General features: G+C 41.6%; 1 protein-coding gene across 2 annotated transcripts in view; it reads left to right on the forward strand.

Moving 5' to 3' along the window:
* The window catches only part of SNTB2 (syntrophin beta 2), a 118,287-nt gene that overhangs the window by 80,571 nt on the left and 25,044 nt on the right, over positions 1-12,672 (forward strand). Inside the window, exons 4-5 of one of the 2 annotated variants that reach the window (XM_051847240.2) lie at positions 3,829-3,971; positions 9,761-9,841. In XM_051847240.2, coding sequence (XP_051703200.1) covers positions 3,829-3,971; positions 9,761-9,841 — 224 coding nt within the window. The remainder of the gene's footprint in view (positions 1-3,828; positions 3,972-9,760; positions 9,842-12,672) is intronic. The other variant, XM_051847241.2, reaches the window with a different exon arrangement.

Here is a 12,672-nt window from a genome sequence, read left to right on the forward strand (position 1 = left end):
AAAGAAATGCTTTAACAGTTCATGCTTTGTTCCTGTTAATTCTCAGACTGAATATAAAGGTGCAAATTAGGATAAAATATATATATACTAAATTATATATACTAAAATAAATATATATATGCTAAATCAGAATTAGCAGATTACTTTCCCAAATTTTTAATCTCTGTTTTCTATGGTAATAATTAAATCAATAAAGAGCAGAGAAGTCTCATCACCTGTCAAAAAGAAAGAGCGACTAAGGAGTTTGGAGAATGGATAATAACTCTGAGGACTTTTTCATCTTTAGTGCTATCCGATTTTGTTTATTGAAAAGTAAAATTTGAAGAAGGCTGTTGTTTGGCTGGTTATATGCGTGTGTGGGTATTGAATCACCTGCAAACTAAAACCCTAACATTAGTATCCCTTTTTTCTCCAGCCAAAAACTCAGTAATGGAGCCCCACAGCTATTTGTGCTGATACCACAACCGAAAACACATACTATATATAGCAGGCAGCATTTTGACTCCAGTAAAAGCAAACAGTATCGTTAAAAGTTAAGGCAATAGGTAAACAGAATGACTAAAATTGAGGTTTCATTTTTCTTCACTGTTAAGTAGAAGAAGGGAAAAGATATTCTCTAAAAAAGAAGCTTAAAAGAACTAAAGAGCAAACACTTTTTAAAAATTCATAAACATAATGCTCTCTCTCTCTCTCTCTAGTGGATATTGCTTCTTTTGGCAATAGCATTTTTCCTTTAGAACCCAAAAATTTTCTTAGGGACAAAATACTAACTTACTTCAAAAAGTTCATGGAAAGTGTAATTAAAAGATAACATATTCTCCATGAAGTTTTTTAACACCCTTGAACGTTTAATTCAGGTTTACCAGATGCATATTTTCTGGTCTAGCCTTCAAAAATCTCTCTTTTGCAACTTCGGAGAAATTCATTAACAAAAAATCTTGATTAGGGGCCGGCACTGTGGTGTAGTGGATGAAGCTGCCACCTGCCGACACCGGCATGTTGGAGTCTCAGCTGTTACACTTCTGATCCAGCTCCCTGCTAGTGCACCTGGGAAAGCAATGGAAGATTGCCTAAGTATCTGGGCCCCTGCACCCATGTGGGAGACCTGGAAGAAGCTTCTGGCTTTGGATCAGTCCAGCTCCAGTATTGCAGCCATTTGGGGGTGAACCAGCACATAGAAGATCTCTCTCTCTCTCTCTCTCTCTCTCTCTACTCTGCCTTTCAAATACATAAAATAAATCTTTAAAAATCATCTGATTATCAACTTTAACTCTTTGAAAAGATAGATTTTACATGCTTTTCCTTATTGAAATATTGTCCATAACTGTCTTGGAGACAGAGACTTGCTACTGAACATGATTAGAAATCTATGATCCAAAAATGTAACAATCTAAGAGAACATCTCTAGAGCTTATATTCTCTCTCTGGATATTGCAGTTACTTTAGAATGAAATAGTCTTAGAAAACTAGTGTCCACTGATAAGAAAAATGTAATTATTTCAATAATACTTTGCTTGAATTTTCAGTCAGGTCGTAGTTTTGTTGTTGTTGTTGTTTTCCAACACATAGTAGAATACCACTCCCCTTACTGGCTAGAATTCACTTCCCACTCCTGGAATTAGCTCATGGTTGTGGCTAAGAGAAAAAGAGTCCTGGTGTTAGAGGTCATAACACAGAACCAACCCACTCAGACCACTGGCAGATTGCAGAAGTATTCTTAAGGTGTTCTGCCATGTCCTACTTCAGGAAAAGAAAATGAAAAGTGGCTCTGAAGACAACTGTTTAAAAGATGAGTGATTCGTCAACTTGAATTTTCTGCAGAGCCATCCATGGTGGCTGCCTGTTGTTCAGTGTTGAAGTATGTGTTGCTAAGTGTCCCTGCTCTGATGTTTCATCTAAGGAGGGCAAAAGTTTTGATGATGACAGGGCTTCTCTTGAACAAACTTGATTTTTAAGTCGTGGGCCCTTGACAGTATGGAAAAAGGGTGGTTGTTTTCCTGCATTTTTAATCTTTTACAGAGATAACTATGCATTTAAATTCAATGGGACATTTCAAGCTGAAATACAAATTTCTTAAATATGATAGGAAACTTTAACAATAGTTTATACTAGTGTTTTCCAAAAATATAACCTAGGGACCAGCACTGTAGCATAGTAGGTAAAGCTGCCGCCTGCAGTGCCAGCATCCCGTATGGGCACCGATTCGAGTCCCAGCTGCTTCACTTCCAATCCAGCTCTCTGCTGTGGCCTGGGAAAGCAGTAGAAGATGGCCCAAGTCCTTGGGCAATTGTACCCACATAGGAGACCCAGAAGAAGCTCCTGGCTCCTGGCTTCGGATCTGTACAGCTTTGACCATTGGCAGCCATCTGGGGAGTGAATCAGCAGATGGAAAATCTCTCTCTCTCTGCCTCTGCCTCTCTCTATATAACTCTGCCTTTCAAATAAATAAAGAAATCTTTAAAATATATATATATAACCTAGTGGCTCATGATCAGCATTTTTGGAAAATAGGGCATGGCATTGCGGTGCAGCAGTTTAGTTGCCACCTGCGAGGCTAGCAACTCCTATCAGAATGTCAGTTCCAATCCTGATCCAGCTCCCTGCTAAAGCACCTGGGAGGGCAGCAGATGGTGCCCACATGCAGACCCAGGTGGAGTGCCTGGCTCCTGGCCTCAGCCTGCCCCGCCCTGGCTGTTGTAGCCATTTATGAAGTAAACAAGAAGATAAAGGATCTTTCTGTCCTTCTCCCCTCCTTCCCTTCTCTCTCTCTCTCTCCCCTTTTACAAAATCTTTTAAAAAATAAATAGAAGTTACCATAGTCTGTTACCCAAAATATAGGGAGTTGTATTTTGGGAAATATTCAGTATACCCAATAAACTCAAATTTTATTGAATATAATAGAAAATATTCAAAATCTTTGGTTATGTATGTGTGTGTGTGTGTGTGCTAAATTACAATGTAAAATTGTATTTCTCTTATAAGTCCTGATCAAAAACACTTGGGAAATGTTGATAATTAGATTAATCAGATTTATTTAGTAGGAGAATTTTCTGTCCTACTAGTAAGAGTAGGTAATAGGAATTTCTGTCCTGTACTTGGAAGATATCACTCACACATCAGACACACTGAAGCTATCACCATTTTGAATGCATGCTCTGTTTTTCATCAGAATTCATGATGCACAGTTGCTATGTGGTAGGGGATATACTATGTTCTATCACTAGATAGTGTCTGAAACTCACCAAGGGAGAGCTGCTTTTTTTTTTTTTAAAGATTATTTTACTTTACTTGAAATTCAGAGTTACACAGAGAGAGAAGGAGAGGCAGAGAGAGAGAGAGAGAGAGAGATCTTTAATCCACTGGTTCACTTCCCAATTGTCCACAACAGCTGGAGCTGTACCGATCTGAAGCCAGGAATAAGGAGCCTCCTCTGGGTCTCCCAACCAGGTGCAGGGGCCCAAGGATTTAGGCCATCTTCCACTGCGCTCTCAGGCCATAGCAGTGAGCTGGATTGGAAGTGGAGCTGCCAGGTCTCCTCTCGAACTGGTGCCCACGTGGAATGCCGGCACTGCAGGTGGTGGCCTTACCCACTATGCCACAGAGCTGGCCCCCAAGGAGAGCTTCTTAAATACACAAACAACCTCACACCTCACAGTGGAGAATCTCTACCAGTGGGAAGGAACCTGAGGGAATGTTCCCTGTATCTCAAGTCTGTTAGGATAGGCAAGCAAAATGAAGATGCAATAATTTAGGCCATTATTGAATTAACTTTTACAAAGTCGTACTGTTATACTTGGCTCTGATGTCTGGATTTCTCCATTGAAACAGGCAAAACTAGATGGTGGAAGACAACAATGGAGACCCATCCTCATGGCTGTGACCGAGAAGGACCTACTACTTTATGACTGTATGCCGTGGACAAGAGATGCCTGGGCATCACCATGTCATAGCTACCCTCTGGTTGCTACAAGGTAAGACTAAAGGCAAAAAAAAACAAAAAACAAAAAAAAAAAACAAAACTTATCTTCCTCTAAATCTACTAATGAATTTTAAAATGAATTCTATTATCTAAAGTGCCTAAGAAAGCATTTTAAGTGTCTGATATCAATGATGTAGACAGAAACTTTTCTCTTTTTTTTTTCAAACATTCCCACAAGTCCACTATTTGTTTTTTTGTTTTTTGTTTTTTTTTTTTAAGATTTATTTATTTATTTGAAAGTCAGAGTTACACAGAGAAAGAAGGAGAAGCAGAGAGAGAGACAGAGAGAGAGAGAGGGAGGTCTTCCATCCCCTGATTCGCTTCCCAGTTGGCCACAATGGCTGGAGCTGTGCCGATCCAAAACCTGGAGTCAGGAGCTTCTTCTGGCCTCCCACGTGGGTGCAGGAGCCTAAGGACTTGTGCCATCTTCTACTGCTGCTTTCCCAGGCCACAGCAGAGAGCTGGATCGGAAGTGGAGCAGCCAGGACTAGAACCAGCGCCCACATGGGATGCTGGCACTGGAGGCGGCGGCCTTACCCGCTGTGCCACAGTGCTGGCCCCCAGAAGCTTTTCTTTCACAACCTTATGGGCTATTTTACAGCTCCTAGCTCCAGAATAAGTTGTTTCTGTCACTAGTATTTTTGTGTGTGTCTTTTAAGTTGTTGACGCAGTTTCCTGTGTTTAAGACTTGTTTAGTCATGAAGATAATAGGGTTTTTTTGTTTGTTTTATTGGCTGTGACTAGAAAACCACTGAAATTGTGACAGCTTTCTGACTGAGTGATGAAATCATTTAAACCAGAATGTGGTGCTATGGATAAACCATGCAGCTCAGCCAGAATACTCTTGAGCTTCTCTTTCTAATTTAAGAACATGTAATTTTTAATTCATCTAACAAACATTGATTTGATCTGAAGCAGTAGGACGTTTCCCCATATACTATATCTGGGGACTTGGAATGGAAAAGAATAAAGAAATGTAGATTTAGGGGTCAAGATGTCCCAGGGGATAAGAACTTTGAAACTAGAACGTATATTCAAATTCCGTTTTGTTTAATCATTAAGAAGAATAAGGTGTTGCTGTCACTCAAAAGCCACACTAAAAAGCAGTTTATCTGGTAGTTAATGGGACCATATGGTATGTCCCATAGGAAACAGTGTGTGCTTTCCTGCTTTGAGCAGATCTCATGTGAGGAAGAGTGCAAGTATTCTTTGAGATTTCCTCCAGTTTCCAATTTCCCTTCCATGTATAATTTTTTTTTTTTTTTTTTTTTTTTGACAGGCAGAGTTAGACAGTGAGAAAGAGAGAGACAGAGAGAAAGGTCTTCCTTTGCCATTGGTTCACCCTCCAATGGCCTCCGCGGCCAGCGTGCTGCGGCCGGCGCACCGCGCTGATCCGATGGCAGGAGCCAGGAGCCAGGTGCTTTTCCTGGTCTCCCATGGGGTGCAGGGCCCAAGCACCTGGGCCATCCTCCACTGCATTCCCTGGCCACAGCAAAGAGCTGGCCTGGAAGAGGGGCAACCGGGACAGAATCCGGCGCCCCAACCGGGACTAGAACCCGGTGTGCCGGCGCCGCAAGGCGGAGGATTAGCCTGGTGAGCCGCGGCGCCGGCGCCCATGTATAATTATTTTTATAAAAGATAAGTTTCCCATAGCTTTCCAGGACTCTCTAATTTAGAGCTGGAGCTCCTACTCACACAGCAGAGGTAAAGGAAGAGTCGAACCTCAGCGCTGGGGAGGAACCCCTCAGGAACTCCTTCAGGACTGAAGCGTCCTCCGGAAAGACTGCATTTAACCATCAGTTTACCTGTTTGTTTGTTTGTTTATCTGATAGAGGAAGAGACAGAGAGAGAGAGATCTTCCATCTGCAGGTTCACCCCCCAAATTGGCCACAATGGCTGAAACTGGGCAGACCCAAAACCGGGAGCCAGGAGCCCCCTCCAGGTCCCCCATGAGGCTGCCTCTGCTGCTTTCCCAGGCCACAGCAGAGAGCTGGATTGGAAGTGGAGCAGCTGGGACTTGAACCAGCGCCAATGTGGGATCCCAGTACTGTAGGCACTGGCTTTACCTGCTGTGCTATAGCACCAGCCCCTATTTTTTTTGTTTTATCACTACTAAATTATAACTACCCTAGAAGTCAGGCACTATGACTTAGTCATCTCAGCATTTCCCACAGTGCTTTGCATGTTGTAGGCACTCAATAAATCTTACAGTTAAATTGTTACGTACAGTGTCTGTGTCACAGTTACTCTGGGGACATGACAGGAATCCTGCAAAAACAGGTGGATATATCTCAGTAGTTATAATTAGAGCAATTAAATTTATATTTTTCAAAGAATTAGAACTTAAAAAAATGACCATTGAGATCTGTTAAGTTTAAATGATTTTGAAGCAGCTTACACTCCACTCCTGAATATGGACTATAAAGAAGGTAGCTTTATGCTACCTTTTTTTTTTTTTTTTTTAAGATTTATTTATTTATTTGAAAGAGTTACACAGAAAGAGGAGAGGCAGAGAGAGGTCTTCCATCCACTGATTCACTTTCCAGTTGGCCACAACGGCTGGCTGGAGCTGAGCCGATCTGAAGCCAGGAGCCAGGAGCTCTTTTGGGTCTCCCACATGCGTGTTTGGGCCATCTTCTACTGCTTTCCCAGGCCATAGCAGAGAGCTGGATCAGAAGTGGAGCAGCTGGGACTTGAACCAGCACCCATATGGGATGCCAGTACTGCAGGTGGCAGCTTTATCCACTATGCCACAGCACCAGCCCCCGATACATTTCTTTAACTGTGTACCCTTGGAAGATGGGGCAGAAACCCATAGATGAATCTCTGTTGAATGCTAAAAATACAGTTCCATAAATAAACAATTTCTATCCATAGATTAGACTGGGTGTAGATCACTGAGGCACTTTGTATGTTTTTATATTATCAGTGTGGGGAAAAGATATATATAAGATTTAAGGATTAAAACTATAAAACTTGCAGAAGAAAACACAAGAGTGATCTTCAAGACCTTGGGTGAGCTACAGCCTTCTTGGATATGACACCAAAACCACAAGTAGCAAGAAAAAAAAAATTAGGTAAATTGAACCTCATCAAAATTGAAAACTTCTGTGCTGCAGTGTCAAGAAAGTGAAAAGACAGCTTACAAAATGAGAGAAAATATCTGAAAATCATATACCTCTCAGGAGATTTTACTTAGAATATTTAAAGAACTTTACCAACTCAATAATAAAAAGATATATTACTGTACTAGACGAATGGGAAAAGGAAAAGGAGCTGAATGGAATTTATCCATAGAATGACAATATATATATATGGCCATGATGTACATGAAAAGATACTCATCATTAGGGAAATGAAAATCAAAACCATAGTGAGAGGGACTAGCACTGTGGTGTAGCAGGTAAAGCTGCCACCTGCAGTGCCGGCATCCCATATGGGTGCTGATTCGAGTCCCAGCTGCTCCTCTTCCGATCCAGCTCTCTGCTATGGCCTGGGAACGCAGTAGAAGATGGCCCAAGTCCTTGGGCCCCTGTACCCGTGTGGGAGATTCTAAAGTTCTATTTTAAAAAAAAAAAAAAAAAAACAGTGAGGGGGCTGATGCTGTGCTGTAGCAGGTTAATACACCACCTGCAGCACCAGCATCCCATAGGGGCACCAGTTCGAGACCCGGATGCTCCACTTTGGATCCTGCTCCCAGCTAATGTGCCTGGGAAAGTGGTGGAATATGGCCCAAGTCCCTGGCCCCTGCACCCACATGAGTGGCCCAGCCCCAGCTATTGGTGGCCACTGGGGAGTGAAGCAGCAGTGAAAGACCCTCCTTCCTTTGCCTCTCCTTCTCTCTGTAACTCTGCCTTTCAAATAAATAAAATACATCTTTAAAAAATAAAAAAACATAGTGAGATAACATTTCTCACCCACTAGGATGACTGTAATTAAAAGGACAATAAAAGTATGGATGAATTTGTGGAGAAAGTGCAGCCCTCATAGGCTGCTGGTGGGAATGTAAAATGATGCAGTCATTGCGGAAAACAGTCTGGGAGTTCCTAAAAGGTAAACACAAAGTCATCGTATGACCCAGAAATTCCACTTTAGGTTGTTTAATAAAGAGAAATGAAAACTTAGGCCCACACAGAAACTTATATGAATGTTCTCTACAATATTATTCACAGTAGTCAACAAAATGGAAGCAAAAGGGCCAGCGCTGTGTAGCAGGTAGAGCCATCACCTGCAGTGCCAGTATCCCATATGGGCGCTCGTTCGAGACCAGGTTGCTCAGCTCTCTTCTGTGGCCTGGGGAAGCAGTAAAAGATGGCCCAAGACTTGAGCCCCTGAACCCACATGGGGGAACCCGGGGAGGCCCCTGGCTCCTGGCTTCATATCGGCCCAGCTCTGGCCATTGCAGCCATTTGGGGAGTGAACCAGTAGATGGAAGATCTCTCTCTCTCTCTCTCTGCCTCTGCCTCTCTTTAATTCTGCCTTTCAGATAAATAAATAAATCTTTGAAAAAAAATGGAAACGACTCAGTGCCCATCAGTTGATGAATGGATGCACAAGTGTGATATATCCATGCAATGGGAGATTTCAACAATAAAAAGGAATAAAGTTCTGACACATGCTATAACGTGAATAAACCCCGAAAACACTAAGTGAAAGGAGCCTGACACAGAAGTCCACATAGTTTATGATTCTATTTATATGAAATGTCCAGAATAGGCAAATCTAAAAAAGCAAATGGTAGATTAACAGTCACCAGGGGCGAGGGTAGTGAGCAATATTAAACAACTGCTAATGGGTATAGGATTTCCTTTTGGAGTGATGAAAATCTGCTAAAATTGAATGTACTAATGCTTGTACAGCTCTGAATATACTGCATACCACTGAACTTAAGTGAGAAAATTGAATGGTGTATGAATTGTATCTCAATAAAGCTATCAGTTAAAACAAAAGAACCTGACAAGATTTAATAACTGCTTAGCTACTTTTTTCTTTTTGACAGAGCTACAGACAGTGAGAGAGAGAGAGAGAGAGGTCTTCCCTCTGTTGGTTCACTCCCCAAATGGCCACAGCTACTTCTAAATTATCATAGCAGCAGGCATTTGGCCCAATGGTTAGTACTCCACTTGAGATACCTGTATCCCATATTAGAGTGCCTGTGTTCAAGTCCCGACTCTAATTTTGGTTTCCTGCTGATGTGTATACAGGAGGCAGCAGGTGATGGCTCAAGTAGTTGGGTCCCTGCCACACACATGGGAGGCCCAGATTGAACTCCCAGTTCCTAGCTTCAGCATGACCATAACCCAGGCTGTTGTGGGCATTTTGGAAGTGTGTGTGATAAATGTAAAAAAGATGTGTGATTATAATATTTATTAAAATTGTATCAAAGAAGAATCCTATTTGAGATGTATAATGATTGGTTTCATATGGCCATTGTTAGAAGAGGAGCTCTTGATTTACTCAACAGTTTTTACATGTGGTCAATTCTAAATTTTTTAGTTATGAGGAATTAAAATATATTATTTGAATCAACCTAGGCATGCAAATTGAACTGTTAATTAAACTCATGAGCCCAATAGCTCTCTATACTTGTTTCTTAATAAGTTTTACTAATATAACAGTAGGGATTCTTCACTCCTTGTTTGGGAAGTACTGGTGGATTAGGATCAAGGATGACAAGCAAATGAGAGGTTTAGTTTTTCCATGTGGCCCATATTGGCCAGGTGGAATTGGGTTGAAGTCACTGCGTGATAGAATTAAGCAGGGCTTAATCATCCCTCCCAGAAGGCAGAGGGTGATCACTGAGAGAGAGCAGAAGATGGAGCCAGACCAGGAGGTGTCCTGCAGCCGGAGGCAAGGCAGAAGGTAGTGTGCTTATGTCCTTAACGTGGGGGAGTGGGTTTGAGGTTTAAATGAGTAGTGAGAAAAGGCTGAATGTTTACTTTCCCTATTTGTTTTTCTTGTACTTATTATCGGGTTCTTGGGAGTAAATGAAAGGGAAGGGGAAAAATAGCATAAAGACAGAGGTTAGGAAAAGAAATTAAAGACCTTGATTATCTACAAAAGTAGATAGCCCCTGATAAATTGAGAACTAATCATAATTCAGAATCAGATAACATTGTCAGAGCAGTGTAAATTAGCACAAGTTACTGTTTATGTTGAATTGTGTATTTACAAATCCTTGGAAACCAAAGCTGAGTAAAACAAAGAAGTGAGAAATGAAGAATATTTTTTTACACATATTTTAAGATTAAAGCCAGATACAAGACAGAAGTAGAAAGGCACATTGATTTCAGAGCTGCTGTGAATTTTGCAGGATGTGTGTTTTGTAGTCTTTACATAGTAACTTTCTTTGGAAGAGGAAAAGGTCTGAAGGAAAGTGTGGCTACTTTATGATGTGGAAAAGAGAGTGGTGGTGTGCTTAAGTGACTTATGGGGGCAAAGCTGCTAAAACGCCTTTGCATGAGCTCATCTGGCCTCCCCATAAAAGGGGGAGCCTTTTGGCCGTGTGTCCTGACTAACTGTTTCTCAGCAAGGCTCCGGCAGCTGGTTTAAATTAGATTTCCTCTGCCAAAGATTTCATAATCAAATGTGTAGGAAAAAATTGTCCTACTTTATAAAATTGTCCATTACTTTATATTTTGTAATGTCTGACTTGGGATTAGCAATCAAACAGAATATGGTAGAATATCCCTGTCGCTTTCCCCAGCGCTCCATTCCACTTGGACCAGATGTGGAGTAATTCTGAAGCTTACTTAACTCTTTCTGGGACAGCTAATGTTTAATTGGCATGTTAGTTCTATGGGAAGCAGCGCAGTAAACACGTTCTCAAGGTATTCTTCATGGACCCTTGAGGATTCCCCTTCTCAAGGGTTCTGTAGATTTAAAGCTGTTTTCGTAATAATACTGTTGTTTGCTTTTGGCACTGTGTTGACATTCGCCCTGAGGTTGTGTAGATTGCTGATGCCTTTGCGTGAATCAAGGCAGTAGGCACCAAGCTGCTTGTTGTAGCATACTCCCGTATTCTAGTAGTGATTGTAGTCTTTCCCCACACAGACTTGCAGAGGGAAAATGCCGCTTAACCTCAAAATGTCTTTGTTGGAATAATGAAAATTATTTAATCTTGTGTGCTCATCTTTAAAATTCCCTAGTCAGAAATGGAAAGTGCTCATAGAACACTTCTACAGCCTACTGAAGTGTGATCCGATTGCTGTCTCGAGGAAGAGCACGTGGACTGAGCTGTGAGCTCAACTCGATGTGTTTTTCATGGAACACCCCTTTGTTATTATTTTGAAAATTTTATTTATTCCCTTATTTGAAAGGCAGAGAGACAGAAGTGAGGTCTTTCATCCAGTATTTCACTCCAAATGCTGCAATAGCCAAGGCTGGGCCAGGCCAAAGCCAAGAGCTTTAACTACATCTAGGTGTCTCATATGGGTGGCAGGAACCCAAGTTCTGGGGCCATCATGTCTGCCTCCCAAGCATGTTTGCAGGAAGCTGGATGAGAAGCAGAGGCGGGACTCAATTCCAGACACTCTGATATGGGTTGTAGGCTTAACCTACTGCACCACAAACACCCACCCTAAAACACCGTTTTTTACTTCAAAGGACAACTGACTGACCAACTGTGGTTAGTCAGACTAGAGTATTTGTAAGACATTTTCTCTACAATGATCAAATGAGTCTGTCACTTAAGAAAAACATTAACATGGCCAGCACTGTGGCGCAGCGGGTTAACGCCCTGGCCTGAAGCGCTGGCATCCCATATGGGTGCTGGTTCAAGACCAGGCTGCTCTACTTCCGATCCAGCTCTCTGCTATGACCTGGGAAAACAGTAGAAGATGGCCCAAATCCTTGGGTCCCTGCACCCGCGTGGGAGACCTGGAAGAAGCTCCTGGCTCCTAGCTTCATATTGGTGCAGCTCCAGCCATTGCTGCCAATTGGGGAGTGGGCCATCAGATGGAAGACCTCCCTCTCCCTCTCTTTACCTCTCCTCTCCTCTCTGTGTAGCTCTGACTTTCAAATAAATAAATAAATCTTAAAAAAAAAAAAAAAAAAAACATTAACTGTATTTGTTGCCCCTGATAAAATTCTAGCTTCCAGGTGAAAATTAAAATTCTGGAAAACTTGTTCTGCTACTGGGATCTTGACCCCTCCCTGATAGGTATTTTTATGATGAGATTAGTGGTGACATTATTGAGTGCAACTTTTCCACCTTTTTCTTATCTGGGATATGTACCTAACTCTATGAACAAATATTTTCTAAATGACCAGTACATGATGTTACATAATCATGCGTGGGTAAAAAAACATCTGTTCAAAGTAGAAGAGAGACCAGAGGATTTGAGTTTGTGTCCTCAGACCAAAAAGTGCAAGCCATTAGTTCAGTGGTTTTCAATTAATGGCTACATGTTTTGGGGAGCTTTTAATGATACAAGGTTGCCTAGGTCAGTTATATCTGATTTTTTCAGGACCTGATCCAGACATGAGTGTGTTTTCAAAGCTGTGCAACAGCTGATTCTAGTGAACAGTGGGAGTGAGAGGTGCAGTAATTAACTTGGCTGACTCAAATTGGTAGCATTGAAGAAAGTACCTTTTCCTTGAGAATGTACCTTTTGTCCTAGTTATCACTAGTGACTCTCACAACCAAAGGAGATGTAAAGGAACATCCATTTGCTCTTAGAATGTCTTATTCT

Source organism: Oryctolagus cuniculus, chromosome 18, assembly GCF_964237555.1.
Source record: "Oryctolagus cuniculus chromosome 18, mOryCun1.1, whole genome shotgun sequence".
NCBI classification, from domain to species: domain Eukaryota; kingdom Metazoa; phylum Chordata; class Mammalia; order Lagomorpha; family Leporidae; genus Oryctolagus; species Oryctolagus cuniculus.